A 21,316-nucleotide genomic window follows, 5' to 3' on the forward strand; every position below is an offset into this window, starting at 1 on the left:
AGACCAGAGTTTGAGACCAGCCTGGGCAACATGGAGAAATCCCATGATTGTACTAAAAATACAAAAATTAGCCGCGTGCCATGGCATGCACCTGTAGTCCCATTTACTCAGGAGGCTGAGGCAGGAGAATCGCTTGGACCCAGGAGGCAGAAGTTGCAGTGAGCCAAGGTCACGCCACTGCATTCCAGCCTGGGTGACAGAACTTCCATCTCAAAAACAAAAACAAACAAAAAAAAAACCCAACCATTTTGTTGCCTTCTGACTTGCACAGTTTCTAACTAGAAGTCTGTGATTATTCTTACCTGCCTGTCCTTAAGAAATTCTTATCACTCTTTTTCAGCAATGCCTTACTGGACAGGAGGATGAGGGTGTTTGTATATTTATATATGTTTATCTTGCTTTAGCTTCCTGATTTTCTTGGATCTATGAGTATATAATTTCCAACAAATTTGGATGGATTTTGGCTATTATTTCTTCAAAAAAAAATTTTTTTTAAATTTTTTAAGATGGAGTCTCCCTCTGTCGTCCAGGCTGGAGTGCAGTGGTGTGATCTCGGCTCACTGCAACCTCTGTCTCCCAGGTTAAAGTGATTCTCCTGCCTCAGCCTCCCAAGTAGATAGGATTACAGGCACACACCACCATGCCTGGCTGATTTTTTGTATTTTTAGTAGAGACGGGGTTTCACCGTGTTGCCCAGGCTGGTTTCAAACTCCTGAGCTCGGGTGATCTGCCCACATCGGCCTCCTAAAGTGCTGGAATTACAGGCGTGAGCCACTGCGCCTGGCCTATTTCTGCAAATGTTTTCTTCAGACACACTTCCTACTCTGCCCCCTGACTTGCCTTTTTTTCTTGGGCTCCAATTTCAGGTATGTAGGACCACTTAATTTAATCCCACAAGTCAGGGGCTCTGTTCATTTTTTTCCCCAGTCCTTTTTCCTCTCTGCTACTCATTATGGAAGATTCTACTGCTATGTCCTCAAATATATTGATCTTTTCCTCTATTCCTTTTGTTTGTTTGTTTTTGAGACGGAGTCCTGCTCTGTCACCCAGGCTGGAGTGTAATGGCACAATCTCAGCTCACTGCATCCTCTGCCTCCTGGGTTCAAGCGATTCTCCTGCCTCAGTCTCCTGAGTAGCTGGGATTACAGGCACAGACCACCGTGCCTGGCTAATTTTTTTTGTAGTTTTAGTAGAGACGGGGTTTCGCCATGTTGGCCAGGCTGGTCTTCAACTCCTGACCTCAGGTGATCCGCCTGCCTCGGCCTCCCAGAATGCTGGGATTACAGGCGTGAGCCACCGCACCTGGCCCTCTTCTATTCTTTTTCATATCTTTCACTTCTCTCTTCATCTGTGCATGCTTCCCTTCACATACTCAAGCACAGAGATCATATTTACATCACTGCATGCTAATCCTATCATTTCTATCCGTTCTAAGTCTGCATCTATTGACTGATTTTTCCCCTGGTTACAGGTAACATTTTCCTGCTTCTTCATTGCCTAGTAATTTTTTATTGCATGCCAGATTATGTATTTTACACTAACTATATTTTGCTGTGTTCCTTTAAAAATTATTACTTTGGCAAATAAGTACGCTACTGTATTAGCTATCTATGCTGCATGACAAATTATTCCAAATCTTTTGTGGCTTAAAACAATCCATTTATGATCTCATAGTTTCTGTGGGTCAGAAAGCTTAGCAGAGTGTCTCTGGCTCAAAGTCTAGCACGAGGAGGCAATTAAGTTGTCAGCAGGGCTACAGTTATCTTGAGGATCGACTGGAGGAAGATCTGCTTCCAAGCTCATCTACATGGCTGCTGGCAAGCTTCAGGAGATCTGTTCCTACACTTCCTAATGTGGGCCCCTCCGCAGGGCTGGCTCACAACATGGGAACTGGGTTTCCCCAGAGTAACTGGCTCTAAGTGATAGCAAGAGGAGCATTCAAGGCAGAAGCAAAGCTTTTTATAACTGTATTTTAGAAGTGATAACCTTATCCTATCACTTCTTTTGCTTTGCCATATTCACTGGAAGCAAATCACGAGCTGCAGCCAACACTCAACAAGAGCAAACTGCACAAGGAGCAACTACCACCAACTGGGGATCACCGGGGAACATTTTAGAGGCTGCCTACTACAGCTACTTAGGGACCTCCTTGGTCCTTCTGCATGTTATTTTTAAAGATCTTTTAGGGCAGACCTAGAATAGTATTTACTCTGAGGCTATTTAGTTCTATGATACTTTCAGGGGTGGTCCTTTAGGAGTCTATACTGAATGCCATCTATTCAAAGAGGTGTCTCCACAGTGGCTGGTGGGAACTCAAATGATTTCCTGCCCTAGGTAAACTACCAGAAGTGTTTGCCGGATAGCTCCCTGTTCCTGGAAATTGTTTCTGGAAAATTATTCTTGCCCAGCCTTGTGCGGTTTCACCCAATGCAGGTACAGATTGGTATTCAGACAAAGACTCAAAGGGATGCCTATGCAGATTTCTATACTCCTTTCTCTATGCAGCTCCCTCCTCCAAGTATCTGCCCTGCAAATTCAAGCAGTCTCATTCTCCTCGAATGTTGATTTGTGTCTACTCAGATCCAATTGTTTTTCTCTTCCCTGCTCCACGTAGGTTCATCTTCCCTGCACCACCATCTGGAAATTGCCTCCAGGAAAATATTGTGAGCCACAGTAGGACTTACCTCATTTTAAAATTTTTGTTCAGGGACCACAGTTATGTACAATGTCTGAAAATAATTGCTTCCTATATTTTGTCCATCTATTAATAGTGTTTGTGATGGCAGAATAATCCAGCCTATTACTCCCACATAGCTAGGAGTAGAATTCCTACCTAGGGAGTTTTGAAAAACTAACAATTCCAATCTTGGGCCCCAGTCCCCAGAGATTCTGGTTTACCAGGATGAGGTCTGGGAATTTTATGTGCTTAAAAATTCTCCACATGATTTTTATATACAATTAGGTTTGAGAAGCACCGTACTAACTAATCATGTACTAAAAAGCTACTGAATGTAGCTCCTAAGTATTAGTTTTTTGCAACTTACAGAAATATTTTTCACCTCCTAACTTTACAAAGATTTACAAAGTGACACCTTGTACATTAAACATCAACTGACAAACACCACTTAAATAAAGTTCATCTTATTTGAAGTTTATTACATTTGGCATCTTTATGTTGCTTTTATCTGTTACTTCAGAATTTTAGATGAAGTTTGATTAGTAGGGAGCACATAAAAAAGCATTAAATCAGCTGGGCACGGTGGCTCACGCCTGTAATCCCAGCACTTTGGAAGGCTGAGGTGGGCACATTGCTTGAGGTCAGGAATTTGAGACCAGCCTGGCCAACATGGTTAAAACCCTGTTCTACCAAAAATACAAAATTAGCTGGGTGTGGTGGTGCACACCTGTAATCTCGGCTACTTGGAGGCTGAGGCACGAGAATCACTTGAACCCAGGAGGTGGAGGTTGCAGTGAGCCGAAATTATGCCACTTCACTCCAGTTTGGGCAACCGAGTGAGACTCCGTCTCAAAAAAAAAAAAAAAAAAAAAAATCATTAAATTGGTGGAATATGGTATTCCCTTCCCTTCTTTTTAAATTATGACATAATGCCAGGCATGGTGGCTCATGCCTGTAATCCCAGCACTTTGGGAGGACCAGGCAGGTGGATTGCCTGAGCTCAGGAACTCAAGACCAGCCTGGGCAACATGGCAGAACCCTGTCTTTACCAAAAACACAGAAAACAGCCAGGTATGGGTGGTACAGGCCTGTGGTACCAGCTACTTGGGAGGCTGAGGTGGGAGTACTGGTTGGGCCTGAGAGGCAGAGGTTGTGCAGTGAGCCAAGATCGTGCCACTACACTCCAACCTGGGTGACAGAGTGAGACCCCATCTCAGGAAAAAAAAAAAAAAAAAAAAAAAAAAAAAAAAAGACATAACATCTTGTATATACATGCAAATGCAAAGCCACTAACTCACAACAATATAAATGCAAAAGGAGCACACTAGTAAACACAGTACAAATGTCTCAACTGGAAATGAAAATGCTCCCCAGCACCATTATTTTAGGGAAGAGGTGCAGCCGGGGCTACACTGTATCACAGGATAATGGGGGTTAGGCCATGTTTCCTTTGGCTACTCTCACCTATGAGGAAATACTCCACCTCAGCTATACTGTCCAAAAGCGGCTGAATAAAATGCACAATGAGGGGCCTCCTGAGCGCTACCGAAAAGCCCTCTGCCCCGCTTCTCATCTGCATTCCCCAATGGCACAGAGGAACAACTTTTGAAACTTGTTTCTAATGTATCAATAATGACCTGTGCTGGACCTGTTACAAAACAGCCCTCATTAATCACACTTCTCTGAATTCATGCCTTGTGCACCCCTTCCACTCTGAATCGCAGCTGCCCTGTGACTTGCTTGGATTAAAATAGCAGGACAGAAGAGTCACTGTCCAAGTTCCAAGCTTAGGTCTTCAGAGGCTTTGCTAACTTCCATTTTCAGTCTCCTGGAGCTGGAGATACCATGTTGTGAAGGAGCCTGAGAAGACAAATCACACGGAGAAAGCGGCCCAGGAATCCTGCTGAGCCCAGGCCCTATCCCATCCTCTCTGTGAATTCAACTGCAGGAATGAGCCCAGGAAAGCCAGCAAAGAATTGCCTAGTCAACTCAGAGAAATGTAAAAACTAATAAAATTGTTCTTTCAAGCCACTAAGTTCTGAAGTGATTTGCTATGCAGTAAAGGCTGAGACATGGCAACCACATATTCTACTCACAGATACTTCTGTGTCTTAGTGTAGTGACTAAAGCCACTGAATCCAGACAGCCTAGCTCTAAACCCCAGCTCTACCACTTAATTGCTGAACCTCGGCAAGTTACTTAACCTTTCTGGGCCTCAGTTACCACATGTGAAAAATACAGATAAGAACAGCACCTAATACCCAAGAGTTGTAAGGATTAAATGAGCTAACATTATAAAGCATTCAGAACAGTGTAGAATACAAAGCAAGTGTTCAACTGTTGTTAGCTATCATTATAAGAGTCTATCAGAATAACACAATTTACACTTACATAATTTATCTCAATTAAAGATATTTACAGTATTTTAGGAAACAAATTCTAGATACATCCCTGCTGAGGTAGTCATTTACCCAACGAATATAGGTGTAAATGAGTGTGAAGAAAAGGCCTCAACTTCCAGATTCTGAGGCCATAAGAGCCTCCTGTGGTTCCAGGCACTCACCTGCATAGGGGACACAGCTGCTGCAGGAGGGGTTTTCATAGGACTTGGGCTCAGGGGCGTTCGAGGAATTGCAGCTGCAGCAGGGTTTGGTACTACAAAAACAACAAACAAAAAGGGAAATAATGTCACTGTACAGTGGAAGCTTAACTAGTCTCCACTTAAGGACTCGCCTGATTACCAAACGCTCTCAAACCCCCCTGGACACTGTCTTGGCTGATGTCTAGCCTCTGCTGAATACTTATAGCTGTGTCTTAGCACACAGGTGCTTTTCCTCCCATCAGGTGAATGATTTGCATCCGTAGAGTAGTCATGCTTATTTCTAACCCATGTTATGGCAGTCATTTCGTTTCTGTTACTTAATTATGTAGCTAAAATGCTCCATAAAGCAATGAAATTCAAGTATTAAGCCCAAGAGGAGTATTTACATAACTATATCAGGTAAGACGCCTGGCAGGTAAAGGATGTTGAATAGTTGCATATTAAACAAAAGAATGAGGAACTCCTGCTTGTCTTTCCTCAATTCCTCCTGCAGAGTCCATCACGTCACATATATTTTCTGATTTGTATTTAACGCAGGGATGTGGAATCACTTGTTGGCATATCAGTCTCTCTCTCTCTAGAATAAACTGCTGAAAAGTAGTTTATGTTTTTAGAATTTATTAATTTCTAGACAGTTGAGCATAGCACAGATTCTGGTAAAGGCTGCAAAAATGATTCTTCATTTGATGCTGAATTAAATTAAAAATGGGATACAGAATGAACTCAGGCCTATCACACAGTGTGGCAAGATGAAGCAGATCACTATGGACTTTTTTAATGCGGCCAATATAAACACAAATCTATTTACTTATATTTAGAATTGGTATCTTTAGATATATTCTTTACTGAGATAACAGTCACAAAACATAAAGTTAACCATTTAAAAATGTACAGTTCAGTGGCATTTAGTACATTCACAATATTATGCAACCATCACCTCTACCTAGTTCCAAAACATTTTCATCATTCCAAAAAGAAAACCTAGTATCCTAACAGTCACTTCCTACCCACTGTCCCGCCAGCCTCTGGCAATCTGCTTTCTGTCTCTATGGATTGACGTAGTGTGAATATTTAACATAAACGGAATCTTACAATATGTGACCTATTGTATCTGGCTTCCTTCAATTAACATAATGTTGTAAAGATTCATCCATGTTAAAGTATGTATTACTACTTCATTCCTTCTTGTGGCTGAACAGTATTCCATTGTATGAATATACCACATTTTGTTTATCCATTCATTGAATGCATGGATACTTGGGTTGCTTCCATCCATTAGCTATTGTGAGCAGAACTACTATGAACATTGATGTACAAGCACAGATGTTTCTCAATTTATGATGGAGTTATGTCCTGATAAAACCATCATAAGCAAGTCAAAAACGCATTTGATACACCTAACCTCCCAAACATCTCAGCTTAACCTAGCCTACCTTAAACAAGATCAGAACATTTACATTAGCCTATAGTTAGGTAAAATCATCTAACATGAAGCCTATTTTATACTAAATAGGCTGTGTTGAATATCTCATGTAATTTACTGAAAGCTGTACTGAATGTGTATTACTGGCACTATTGTAAAGTCAAAAAATCAAAAGTTAAAGCATCGTTAAGTCAGGGGCTGTATTTGTCTGATTATCTATTTTCAGTTCTTTTGAATGTATAATTAGGAGTGGAATTGCTGGGTCATTTACATATATTTTATTATAAAATAACATATAAGGCTTTTAAAAAACTTTAGTATGAAGCAGTTTTGCGCATTAAAGCATGATTTATTAACATTTTGAATAGGTGTATAATTTTAATTTAACGTAGACATTCCGTTATCATTTTGATTTTCAAAACATATATATATTTTATTCTTCAGAGACAGAGTCTTGCTCTGTTGTCCAGGCTAGGGTACAGTGGCTATTAGCAGGTGCAGTGATAGCATGCTACTGCCTGGGCCTCCTAAGTAGTTGGAACTACAGGCACTTGTCAGCTCAAAGCATATTTTAAAGTTCTCCTTTCATCTTACCCCATCATATTACCCAGCGGTAGCCACTAACAACAGTTCTGGGTACATCTTTCTTACACTTTAAATGCAAATACACTTAGCTATCTACGTACCTTAAAAAAACAAGACCACCCACATTATACACATATACACACACACACAGAGGTATATATAGATATATACATATATCTCTATATATGTACTGGCCTGTAACTTACTATAAAGGATTGCAGTGCACAAAGTGACTGCTCAGGTGGCACACTTGAATAAAGGATCACAGACATGTTTCAACATCAGTACTTTGAGATCTGTCATCCTTATTGAAATATGCATAGTATTTTACTGTATTAATTGGTCATAATTGTCTTAATTCTTTTAATAGGCATTCCATTTTAATGAAATAGGTCTTCCATTTTTCCAAACAATGGTATACATACTGTATATGTATACATATACAGAGTTTTTTTATACATAAGACTATCTTTATACATAATACTTGTGCCAGTACTAAGTATAACAACTTCAGAGTCTATGAACATGGCATTTTAAACTGGAAGGTATTGCCTAACAGTCCTCCAGAATGTCTATACCAACAGTGTGTAGGACTATACATGTGACTTTTGCTGTGCTTTTAAGTCAATGAGAACTCATTTGTGTATAATCACAGAATACAGATTCTAGTAGCCTATTAATAAAGTTTAAAGAATTTCTAGACAAAAATTTGAGCTTTAGGACATATTACAATTAATTGTTTGAAAACACCACATCCCTTTTCCTTTCCCAGGGCTGAGGAAGTTAGATGAAAACAAGTCAGTCATTTGAAAGTGGGGAGAGTAAGCCTTCTAGAGCTTGTATGAAAGAAAGCCCGGCTTGATTCAGAACCTGAAATGCCGTGTAGGACTATAGTGAGTGGGGGAAGAGTGGTTCAACTGAGGCAAAGAATAGGCAGGGGTCAGACCATGAAGGCATTTGGGTATCTGAATTTTGTTTCAACTCTAATAAGCAACTAAAGGATTTTAAACAAGAAAAGATCTTTCTATCATGGGATGAAAAAGGGAGATTTAATTTGGAGGTTACTGAAATTAGAGGTTGATGGTGGCTTGAACTAAAGCTTGTGCCGCTAGAGATGGAGAGAAGACAGAGCAAAGACATCCATGATGTAGGCTGTATCAACAGGATTTGCTAGTAATAGACTAGATGTAGCAGTAAGAAAGAACAAGAATTTAAGGAAGATCCCCAGACTTTTGGCTTAAGTAACTGGGTGGAGTGATGCTGCCATTTATGCACGGGGAGAAGGTGAAGACAGCAGACAAGAGTTTGCTTTTTGGACGTTAGATGTCCAGGAGACACCTGAGGGTTCATGTCAAGTAGGCATCTGGATAGACATGACTGAGGAGTTCAGAGGAAGGGAAGAGCTAAAGTTATACATCTGGAAGTTCTTAGGCATAGAGAACATACTTAAAGTAACAGGAATGTGTGTGATCCAACAAGGGTGAGAAGACACATCTCTGCATGGGATTAAGGATTCTGTCTGAGACTAACACCTCTGAAGCTGAAGAGATCTCAAACCTATTAAATATCACCTTCTGTTAAGTCAAGTGCATTAATACTATATGAAAGTTAATGGGACTAAGACAGTAAAGAATATCAAATTAAACCAGAGAATATAAGGTAAGTAAACACAACCACATGCAGTTGGCACAATGCAGGAGAAATTAATTACCTTGAGATGCACTGTCAAAGGACTTGATGAGGGTTTTTACTGTAGGAGTTGGCTCTGAGGAAGTTGAGGACCTTCTACTCAGTCCCATTCCCTGCCTTAAGGCTGCCAAATCTCTCTCAACGGCATTCATGTAGTTGTATACCCGGCCTCGCTCCTCCTCTTGCCTGAAAATAATATTGAAATCAGAGCATTTTTACACAGTACTAGAACATATACATTTTCCCCTCCCAGCTGAAAAGCATTAAAAACTATCAGTTTAAAAAAATTGTATCAGTTGAGCTTAGTAGATTACCTGGTCTAATGTTCTCATTTGCTTGGTAAATACCAGGAAATGATACTGAAATTTTTATATCAGGTTATCCTAAGTAAGTTAAACAACCATCAAATTCCATTTTCATCTGAGTAAGTGTAAGGTAAGGACATCAGTAATCAATTAGCAGTAAAATAGGAGGTAGACTGGCTCAGGGCTGAGACTCTCCAGGTCCTGTGCTGCCGAGAAGGCCCTTCTCAGGAGTCCGGAGGTTCACCAGTACGTGATACTGTATAATATTAATTTATAGTGGTATAATATTAATTTATACTGGCTCTAGCTAGTATGTTATGCTTAGACATGGAAATACAAAAAAATGAAACCAAAGCCCACACTCTTTAAAAAAATAAAAATAAGAACACGGCAAGTGGTGTAGTCTTCAAATAGAATTCTACAAAGAGAAAAAAAAAAAAGCCTAGACCCATATTAGTAACATGAGTCCCCTAGAAGCTCAGGGTGATGCATCCTGAGTCATCTGAAAAAATCAATTCCATTTCATTTCTGGCCCATTCTGAATTCACTACACTGACTAACACAGAATTCTTTCATCTGGAATGAGATTACAATTGCAGAGCTTGTACATGTCATATAACTATCAAGTATGTGAATAAAAATTAAGCCAGTCCTTAGGAAAAATTCGTCTTTGGTGGCCATTTGGCCTTCTGACAGTATTCTGCCTCAAGATGTACTACAAGATCTTAAGGTCATTTAGCTGTCATGATTAGAACTTTCTTTTCTTTTTTTGAGATGGAGTCTTGCTCTTGTTGCCCAGGCTGGAGTGCAATGACGTGATCTCAGATCACCACAACCTCCGCCTCCTGGGTTCAAGCGATTCTCCTGCCTCAGCCTCCCGAGTAGCTGGGATTACAGGTATGCGCCACCACGCCCGGCTAATTTTGTATTTTTAGTAGAGACGGGGTTTCTCCATGTTGGTCAGGCTGGTCTCAAACTCCTGACCTCAGGTGATCTGCTCACTTAGGCTTCCCAAAGTGCTGGGACTGCAGGTGTCAGCCACTGCACCCGGCTGACTAGAACTTTTAATAAAGAATCTATAACAGTGATTATCAAACTTTTTGGTCTTAGAGCCCCTTTCTACTCCTAAAAATGAGTAAGGACTCCAAAAACCTTTTGTTTATAAGAGCTGTCTTCCATTACATTAAAACTAAGAATATATAAAAATATTTAATTCATCTAAAACTAAAATAAATACAGGGCTTATTAATATATTTTTATGAAAAATAACTATGCTTTCCAAAACAAAACAAAAAAAATTAGTAAGAAGAGTAACAGTGCTTTGCATTTTTAAATCATCTCATTAATGTCTGGCTTAAGAGAACACAGCTAAACTCTCATTTCCTCTGTATTCAACCTATTTTAATATGAAAAAAAGCAAGTCTTACATATAGATAAGGTAGGTGGAAAAGGGAAGATTTTAATAGCCCTTTTAGATAACCGTAGCTGTTCTTATTTGATAACTGCACTAAAATGCAACAAGTAGTAACTTAAAAGTTAGCTCCAATGTGGAATCTGAAACCATAAGTGAACTTTTCCTATTCTGTCCATTAAAATCCACTCGTCAATCTTGTTTAACATCATAGACTGGCTGTAAGGAAAATATTGTTTTACTTACAGATTTTCTAAATGCTGTCATTACACATTTTTTTTTAAGTCGCAATGATCTCATCAGAAGACACTTTATGGGAAGCTGTCAAACTCACCAATGGTAAACAACAAGTTTTCCAAAATCCTAACATTCACTTGAAAGCCCACATTTTATCACTGGCAGTGAATACTGTCCGTTGTTTTCCTTTAAGTGATAGGCTGTCTTAATTGTTTTCACAAAATATCCACCAAATAATACCAAAGTCTGAATCATCCACAGTTTGTCATTCTCAAGTAAAAAAATGGCATTCAATGAAAAAAGAAAGCAGCTCAAACTAATCACAGCACTTTCCTCAACGTGACCTCACTCTTCAGTATAGTCTTGAGTATACAGCAGATAAAGCAGAAGTGCTTTTTCTGTACTTCCCATTTTGTCACACAGAATGCTAAAGAGCATACTCAAGGACGGGGATGTAGTAAAATTCATACTTTACGGTTTTACCAAGGACATCTTTAAGTGAAACCTGCATTTAAAAAAAAAAATTGCAAGTATGTGGTGGTGAAGAGTATTATGACTATAAGTGCAATTTATTGCCAAGATCCCGGTTCATCAACAGTTTATACTTGCTTTTCTCTAACAGTTTAGAAGTCAACACAGTGAAAAGGGCAAACAATGTGATGGTATTATGAAGACAGTTTGACCTCACAGACTCCCTAAAGGGCCTTAGGGACATCCAGGAATCTGCAGGCCTTACTCTGAGAACCACTGCCCTACAAGATGCTACCTCTTTCAGAAGGCGTTTTAAAAACATGTGTCTCAAAGTCTTATGAATTTTTAAGATCCAAAGGAATGAAACTTTAACAGTAGAATTTCATTCACTCAGGATAACTATAGAATGAAGCATTTCTGATACGTTATTCATTTAATAATACAAAGAAAAAAGTAATGTAATACATGTTTTATACTAGTAGAGAAATAATAATCTGTCTCATTCCATGTTCTGCTTAAGGAATCCAATGAAAAATGCTTAGCAATACTTTTCTCTGAGCCATTCACTAGAGCAAGGCAATAATAAGACCACTTTTTAAAGATATACTGTTAGTTTTCTAAATTTCTTCCTACGCCTACTTAATAATTACTCAAACTAAGGAATAATCAAATTCTTAGTAATAACCTCAAACACAAAAATACTATCCCCCACTCTTAGATGGTATTTCACTGTGGATCTCAGCGCATGTCACAAATGTCATTTCATCTAATAATTTTCATCAGTTTCCAATGATGTCTATGTTACATGGGGGAAAAAAAACTACTGTGGAGATTCATTTGATTATAAGATAAAACAAGTGAAAATTCCTCAAGTGAGTGACAGAGAGAAACTCACTTTACATTCTTTACTTGGGATTCCAAAAATACTAGCTAAAGTATTGACCATTGCCCTGAGCACTTGGCAGGCATTATATTATTTAATCCTTATGACAACACTGTAAAGCAGGTAGTATTGTGTCATTTTAAAGATGAGAAAACTGAGGCTCAGGGAAGTCAAGATTCCTAACCAAGATTACAGCTAGTAAGAGGCAGAGCTGGACACGAGCCAAGAATATCTGTCTCCAGAGTCCACATCCTTAGTCATGAGGCTACAATCTAAAGAAAACTAACAGGGCTGGACTGTGGGGCTGGGGGAAAGGAGAATCATGTGAGAGATCATCCTCACTCCCTTCAGAGTTGTGGATCACTGATACTGACAACTCTGAAAGATCCACATAGACTGCACTAGTTCACATGTGCCATAAAATGACGCCCAGAAAAGCTGAGTAACTTCCATCAGATCCAAACTCAGTAAGTATCAAACTCCCCATTTTTTCCATAGTACCACATCAAAAATCGGGATTTAAATGTTCTCTACCGAAACAGAAGTACACAACTGGTTTCTCAGAACATACTTGCGTGACTTTATTTCCTCCAATTCTTTTGTGAGTTTCTCATTTTTTTCTTGAGCCTCATGTAACCGGCGCTTTAGATCACCAATCTCCTCTTGGGCTTCAGATTTAATGTCATTTGCAATGACTACTGCAGTCTGAAGATCAGCCTGAAACTGCCGCCATTCCGCAGATTCTTCCTATATTAAAAAACTAACTTTTTATTTCCAAAAGAGAGCAATCAAGATTTATTTAAAAGCAATAAAATTTGTTTATGATTGGATTGCTGTAACACACTAATGCTTCCAAATGATGATTCATTTTTTTAATCACAGAGAATTGCTATTATCTATTTCTAACAGGCAATGCAACTATTATTAGTGAACTTGTTCTTAATAAGGAAAAGATTTTCCAGCTGATCTGCCTACTGAGGCATCAAGTACTCAGAGTGCTCAATAGATATTAATGAAAATAGTGTCAAGCTTCCCTTCTTCATGCAAGTTTCAAAGCAGGTCTTATGAAAATAAACATCATCTAGAATGTATGGATCTTTACCTCTGAAAAGCACAAGAAGGTATATAATGGTATGTGAACCATACAGTGAAAAACTATAAATATCCTGACATCAAAACCTAACAGGAAAAAAAAAAAAAAAATCAAAAGAAAAGGAAGAGGAAGCCAGAAGAAAAACACTAAACTCAATATAGGCAGGCAAAATTATACAAAGAAGCGGTAAGGAACTACGTGGTCTGTTGCTTCCCACAGTCATGGAGGATGTGGGTGTGGCCGGGTGGGGAAGTCTCCCTGGGACTCACCTCCCTCAGAGCCACAGCTGGGCCATGCCTGAGCCCCATGCCCTCCTCACCCCTAAAGCAATTTTCTTACACGATGAAAGCAGCCTGAGCAACTGTGGTATGACCCAAATGACTGAGTAGCTTTCTCCCCACTCCCTGCATCATGGCTGCATTGCTATTGGCAAGACAGATCACAGCCACAAAATGTATGAAAACAGACTAGTTTGGGGCACCTTATAATCAAAAGCTAATAACTTTTCTTTACAAAATAGAACACTTTTTCTCCAAATCTATCTTTCTAAAATTACTAACCATAAATTTCTATAGGTCGAGTATCACTTATCCAAAAGCATTTCAGATTTAAGATTTTTTGGATTTTAGAATATTTGCACTATACTTAACAGCGAAGCATCCCAAATCTGAAAATCCGAAACCCAAAATGTTCCAATAAGCATTTCCTTTGAGCATCATGCCATCATTCAAAGAGTTACAAATTTTGGAATATTTTAGATTTCAGAATGTCTAGTTAGGGATACGCAACCTATAGCACATTCTTCTACCCAAAATCTAGCAGCAATCCCAATCTGAAATGACAGCATTTGCTTTCTGCCCAAAACCCAATGGGGCCAGTATTATCACTGTATCCAAAGCTTAAGATGAGTGATAATATGGTCAATGACTACACCTCAAATTTCAGAAAACTGTTTTCTAACAAGATAATACATGAATATTTATCCTACCCGAAGTCTTCTGTGGAGTGTCTTTATTTCTCTTTCCATGTCGTGCTTTTGGTCCTGGAGTTTTTTAACTGTATCTGAAAAGATCACCAAAGTTTAAATATCTATTCTCACAACAAAGTTCAGGGGAATAATACAAAGAAAAGGGGTACTTAAATATGACATTTGAAAAAAGTTATCCTGTCCAAAGACTACAAAAAAATTTTAATACAAAACTTTAATAGAAAAAATGTGCAATCCAAGTAATAACCAATATTACTTTCTTTGGAAAATATCAAGTTAAAAAATCACAATTTCTAAATCACTTCCTTCCACAGTATCTTAATTTTGAAACAAAAAGTAAAACTGTTAGAAATTCACTTTGTTGGTACATAACCAGTCAAAACAATATTGACTGTGACTAAAATATGAACTTTTAATCATAAACATTGTTAATCTGCAGTATTTATATAAGCATATCTTTCCTTACGCACTGAATTCCAGAAGTGAATTAGTAAAATCAAAATTAGTAAAAAATATAATACCCAGGGTAGCTGCTGTTTAAATTAATCCTATATAAATCTTATTAAAAAATAAAGAATATATTTATAAAGTAAATCAATAATTCCTCAAATTATTTATCCCATAATGTGAATTTTCTTAGAACAATTTCATTCACTCTAAAAGCATTCAGTGAACACCAATAAGATGCAAAGTACCATTCTAGACAGAGTGAGGATACAAGGATGAAAGTGTAGCACAGGCTAGTCTCCCTGGAACCAGAAACAAAAAGGGAAGTTACCTTCTCTTCGGAGGTTCTACTCTAAAATCCAAGCATAAGAGAGAAATGCCTTAGGAGGGTGCTATGCTGATAGCTGCCACTAAGTAAATCGCTCACGGCTGATTACTTTGACAGCTCAGGAAAGAATCACTTTTTGGTTGAGGGCAAGAAAGGGTACTTACACACTGGTGGCAAATCCTTTACCCTGATTCACCTACAGCCCCACCCCAGTAGATCCCTGGCTGTTCTGTGTCCCAACTGTGTCTTACGCAGCCTTGTACCATGTCGCTGCCAACATTACCACATCTCTTGACACACCTGTCTCCATCACTAGACTAAAAACACTTCAAAGGCAGAAGCAGCCATGTGATGACCTCACGGACTCAGTAGTTGTAATAATGGTATCTTAAAAATGGAATAGGCCGTCGCTCTCCAATGCCAGTGCCGCCTCTCGCTCACCGAGCTCCAGCCAAAGGAGAAGGGGGGTAAGTAAGGAGGTCTCTGCACCATGGCTCGTACAAAGCAGACTGCCTGCAAATCGACCAGTGGTAAAGCACCCAGGAAGCAACTGGCTACAAAAGCCGCTCGCAAGAGTGCGCCCTCTACTGGAGGGGTGAAGAAACCTCATCGTTACAGGCCTGGTACTGTGGCGCTCCGTGAAATTAGACGTTATCAGAAGTCCACTGAACTTCTGATTCGCAAACTTCCCTTCCAGCCTCTGGTGCGAGAAATTGCTCAGGACTTTAAAACAGATCTGCGCTTCCAGAGCGCAGCTATCGGTGCTTTGCAGGAGGCAAGTGAGCCCTATCTGGTTGGCCTTTTTGAAGACACTAACCTGTGTGCTATCCATGCCAAATGTGTAACAATTATGCCAAAAGACATCCAGCTAGCATGCCGCATACGTGGAGAACGTGCTTAAGAATCCACTATGATGAGAAACATTTCATTCTCAAAAAAAAAAAAAAAACTCTTCTTCCTGTTATTGGTAGTTCTGAACATTAGATAATTTTTTTCCCATGGGGTCAAAAGGTACCTGAGTATACGATTGCGAGTGGAAAAATAGGGGACAGAAATCAGGTATTGGCAGTTTTTCCATTTTCATTTGTGTGTGAATTTTTAATATAAATGCAGAGGCGTAAAGCATTAATGCAAGTTAAAATGTTTCAGTGAACAAGTTTCAGTAGTTCAACTTTATAATAATTATAAATAAACCTGTTAAATTTTTCTGGACAATGCCAGCATTTGGATTTTTTTAAAACAAGTAAATTTCTTATTGACGGCAAAAAAAAAAAAAAAAGGCAATAAATATATGAATGTGTCAGCTGATGGTAGCAGTAATAAAAAGCAATGCTGAAATCATTACCTAGGGTTTTTCTTTTTTTTAGTAAGTATCCTATTGATAGAACTTAACAATTTATCATTAGGGACAAAGTAACTATAGACTTTAGTGTTTCTGGGTAAATAACATTCTCTCCCATTCCTTATACGTAGTAGCAGGAACTCAGGCATAGTGAACACTTGCTTGCAATCACACATGTAATAAAAAAATTCTTCCTCTAGCTAATAATTTATTGGCTTTTAATCAAGACCCGAAAGTATGAGTATGCTGATGTTTTTTCTTACATGGCTCATCATCTTCTTTATCCCTGTTCCACTAGAACCTTCTCTATCCCTGTTCCACTAGAACCTTCTCTTTGAAAATCTTTTTGCCACTATGCTTTACATTTGATGTTGGTATATGTGTGTGTTCTGATATTTTTGGGGTTTTCTTTTTTTTTTTTTTTTTTTTTTGAGACATAGTCTCAATCTGTTGCCCAGGCTGGAGTGCAGTGGCGTGATTTCAGCTCACTGCAACCTCTGCCCCCTGGGTTCAAGTGATTCTCCTGCCTCAGCTTCCTGTGGAGCTGGGATTATAGGTGCCTGCCACCACATCCAGCTAATTTTTGTATTTTCAGTACAGACGGGGTTTCACCATCTTGGCCAGGCTGGTCTTGAACTCCTGACCTCATGATCCACCTGCCTTGGCCTCCCAAAGTGCTAGGATTACAAGCATGAGTCACCGCACCCGGCTAGTATTCTGATATTTTTAAGTGGCACGAATTCACTTTAACAACATAGAGCCTAGAATATTTATGACAATTATATGTGAAATAATAATTATTACAAATAAATAATAATGCTGTATTTTCTAAAGCTGGATGAGAAATAAATGAGATAAAACATTGGTGGCAGCGGCAATTCTGGTAGCCAGTAGTTAACTTACTCTCATTCATTGCCCCAAAACTGTGTAACAAAGTCAGGTCTTGTGAAATAAAAAGGTTCAAATTTTACTCTTTAATTCTACAAATGTGTCATATGTACCAACTTTGTACCAGGCTTTTTTCTAAGTGCTTAAGATGTAAAGGAAACAAAAAAGATATAATCTTCATCCTCTTAGAGACAAAAAGGCTAGTCTTGTGTTGAGACAACAAAGGTAGATGACTTCATAAGCAAAAGATTAAACTTTAAAGCCTGTCTCATATATAAGCTACTTCAGACTCAATCTGCAAACTAAAGGTCAAATAGGACATCTAATCTGGTTTAGGTAAAGCAGACACCAAGCTGAGTAGGCGAGTCTAATGCCCTGATCCTTATCTCTGGAGGCAAGCATGGCTCTGGAATCAGCATGAGAACTTGGTTCCTTGAGACCTCACACATAGACAAATTCAGGGTTTTGTACATAGATGAGGAGTAAGGATAGAAGCTGAAAAATTTCTAATGTTGAAAACACTAAGAGTTACACCTTTCATTTACATTGTATCCATTTATATGCAAGAAATATTTCATAATCAAAACAGGCAGTCAGGAGTGGTAGCTCAGGCCTGTAATATCTGCCGATCACCTGAGGTCAGGAGTTCGACACCAGCCCGGCCAACGTGGTGAAACCCTGTCTCTACTAAAAATAAAAAATTAGCCGGCTGTGGCGGCAGGTGCCTGTAATCCCAGCTACGCAGGAGGCTGAGGCAGGAGAATTGATTGAACCCAGAGGGCAGAGGCTGCAGTGAGCCAAGATGGTGCCATTGCACTCCAGCCTGGGCAAGAAAAGTGAAACTCCATCTCAAAAAAGCAAACAAGCAACAAAAAACAGGCAAGCAAACAAAAAGTATTAGGAGCATAATTTCTCTTGAAATGTGCTAAAACTTGTTTTCTTTTTCTTGTCACAAAGGATACGACACATCTACTTATTATTAAACATAATATACACAAGACAAATGACAGCAAATCTCAGGACAGTTCACTTTTAACATTTGGCATTCTGATTCTCAGGTGACATTTTAAGCTACATGATCATCTTAGACTGATCGTAAATCCTCAAGTTGCATTCATTCTTTTGCTCTTTTTCTCTTTATTGACCTTTTCATTCATGGGCACAGAATTCACATAATCACTGTTCTTTAAAAGGTGTTTTTCTGCCCCCTGGCACTACATTTTTATTATTGTCACCTCTTATAAATAAATCCTTTTAAATAAAAGGGAAAGTGGCAGCCAGTGGAAATATTCAGACAGAATAAAGTGCACTAAAAGTGTCTGTAGGGATTTGATTTAAACTTTACAATCTTTACAATCATGTCTATATTTTTACTTCTGAAACGGAATGTATTTTTTTTTCCTGGAAACAAAGGAATTTGTGCTTAAGTTCTTGTTGTGAAGACTAGTTTGCAAAACTGCCATCTACCATGATTTGTGGTCACACAAGAAAGCAGCATTACTCTTCGACTCTCGAATCTCTAACGGCAGTTTTCTTCCTCTTCAGTGCTCCTCCTGTGAGAGACACTGCCATCTACTGTCTTCAACTCAAAAGCAACACTCAAGTCTACCAAGGAAAAGAACTACTACTATGATCTTCCTATTTTTAAATTACAAATTATAATTCAATTTTTACAAAGTTATTTTTATTCTAGAGATCAGGCAAACTGCTATTCTCAATGTTATTAGACCAATTTTGTTCTGATCAACTCTGGGCACTGCCCTACCCATTTAACAGTGGGTTCATAACCTTTGAGTCCCATTATTGATTATGAACCCCATTACTCTCTGACAAAAAATAATCCATTCTCACTCTGGTTATATCCCATCAATCATGCTGATATTGCCAGGCAGCTACCATGGACACAGGATCAATCTGTGACTTTTTCTTTTCTGTTTTGAGATAGAGTCTCACTCTGTCACCCAGGCTTGAATGTACTGGCACAATCTCAGCTCACTGCAGCCTCCGCCTCCTGGGTTCAAGCCATCCTCTCACCTCAGCCTCCCAAGTAGCTGGGATTACAGGCACCTGCCATCACACCCAGCTAATGTTTGTATTTTTAGTAGATACGGGGTTTCACCATGTTGGCCAGGCTGGTCTCAAACTCCTGAACTCAAGTGATCTGCCTGCCTTGGCCTCCCAAGGTGCTGGGATTACGGGCGTGAGCCACTGCGCCCGGCCTGGTTCAGTGTTGAACTCTCAAAGTGCTGGAATTACAGGCACGAGCCACCGTGCCTAGCCCTATTTTATTACTAAATGCAAATTATCCCCACATGTTTAAAAGAGTAAGATAAAAAAGAATGAAAAGTTCTTATCACTTACTCTCTAAATCAGAAATAATGAGGTTGTCATGAAGTTTCACAGCACGATGTTGTTCTACTTCATCTTCAAGTTCAAAGATGGTTTCTTTCATGTCACTCCTTTCTGTTTCTTTTTCATCCAGGTCTGATCTTAATTTTTCTAACGTCATATTCAAATCTTCAATTTGTTTCTTAGCTTCTTCTTGGAAGGCTCGGTATTCATCCTCTACCTATATAAAATTGATGATGCAGATTTAGAAAAGTTAAGAGTTGTTCTAAGGTAAGTTCCAGAATTGAGGTACACACAGTTTCTAAGGGGAACTAAGTGTGAGGCACTATGGATAAACTAAAACAACCTGTATAGTAACTGTTAAAAAGTATGAAAAAGCACTCCATGGTAAGATTTTATATAATATGCTTAAACATAAACTGTTGCTGTAACACTGACTGAAATTACATTGATGTATCATTGAACTTAATCAGATTATTTACAAGGAGACTGGAAATTTTCATTTCTCCAAAGTTTGGACTGAAAGCATGTACGTTTGATGAATAACATGTTGTCCTAACAAAAATGGTGTCATATTTGTGACGGTTCCAGTATCAAACTGAAAAAGGGAAAAACAATGCTCAAATAGTGTTTTTACAAAAGTATTATATTAGTTCACAGTAGCCTCTCAACATACATGTGCCAAGAAATAATACAAATCTCCTAAACTGTAACTTTAAAAGTGATCACTAAAAAAACCCTAAAACCTAAATTATTTACATTTTGGCCAAAGATATATTAAAATTTATTTAAAAATCATTGCACTAAAATAACAAACAAATAAAATGTAAGCTAGAATAACTAGATAACTCATGGAAATAAACAATTCATCAGCAACCACATGGGGTACAGATCCCTGGCCAGAATGCCAGCGGCACTGGGTAGCAGTTCCAACTGAGTCCTCACTATTATGCTGCATGCATGTAAAACAAGGGGCTGGACGGATAATCACTAAGGTCCCTGCCAGCAATAAATCACAGGCCTCTGAGAAACAGGAGCCTCTATATGCCAAAAATATTTTTTAACTCTCAACAGATTTCTATTTGAAAAACTATTTCTATAGCAGGAGAAGAGGAAACATGCACTGCTGATGCTACAGACTGGAATACTGACTCTCCACCTATAGTACACCAGAACAGATTCGAGATGAGGTAGGGGGAGGTAAAATTTCACGACCCACTCCATAGGCATACTCAGAACTAGGGACAAATTCTGGTTTTAGCTGTAATACCAGCCACATCCTCTAACAGGCAGGATAATAGAAACAAAATACAAGTGAGAGAAAGTGACATTATCTTAAGAATACTTTTCACTGTATTCCAATAAAAGGAAACCATTCTCAAGTTTTAAAAATATCAGCTTTATAAAAAAGCTAATAACACACCAAACCAAACCAGTGACCCTGGTTCTCAGTAAATACTGTGCTAGGGACAAATTCTGGTTTTAGCTGTAATACCAGCCACATCCTCTAACAGGCAGGATAATAGAAACAAAATACAAGTGAGAGAAAGTGACATTATCTTAAGAATACTTTTCACTGTATTCCAATAAAAGGAAAC

The 21,316-nt window shown here is 38.8% G+C and overlaps 2 protein-coding genes across 8 annotated transcripts in view; one reads left to right on the plus strand and one right to left on the minus strand.

The window, feature by feature from the left end:
• Positions 1–21,316, minus strand: part of SPECC1L (sperm antigen with calponin homology and coiled-coil domains 1 like) — a 343,168-nt gene that overhangs the window by 71,746 nt on the left and 250,106 nt on the right. For all 7 annotated transcript variants that reach the window (XM_050746048.1, XM_050746046.1, XM_050746050.1 and 4 more), the window contains 5 exons: positions 19,731–19,938; positions 14,365–14,438; positions 12,855–13,030; positions 8,999–9,162; positions 5,241–5,332 (listed from right to left, as the gene is read on the minus strand). In XM_050746048.1, coding sequence (XP_050602005.1) covers positions 5,241–5,332; positions 8,999–9,162; positions 12,855–13,030; positions 14,365–14,438; positions 19,731–19,938 — 714 coding nt within the window. The remainder of the gene's footprint in view (positions 1–5,240; positions 5,333–8,998; positions 9,163–12,854; positions 13,031–14,364; positions 14,439–19,730; positions 19,939–21,316) is intronic.
• LOC126929757 (histone H3.3A-like) lies at positions 15,397–16,261 on the plus strand. The gene has a single exon (XM_050746424.1). It carries the CDS (start codon positions 15,630–15,632, stop codon positions 16,038–16,040), a length of 411 nt encoding a protein of 136 aa, XP_050602381.1. The 5' UTR covers positions 15,397–15,629; the 3' UTR covers positions 16,041–16,261.

This window comes from Macaca thibetana, chromosome 10, assembly GCF_024542745.1.
Source record: "Macaca thibetana thibetana isolate TM-01 chromosome 10, ASM2454274v1, whole genome shotgun sequence".
NCBI classification, from domain to species: domain Eukaryota; kingdom Metazoa; phylum Chordata; class Mammalia; order Primates; family Cercopithecidae; genus Macaca; species Macaca thibetana.

Coding starts and splice junctions, on each gene's coding strand:
- LOC126929757 (XM_050746424.1), top strand. CDS start 15,630: ATGGCTCGTACAAAGCAGACTGCCTGCAAATCGACCAGTGGTAAAGCA.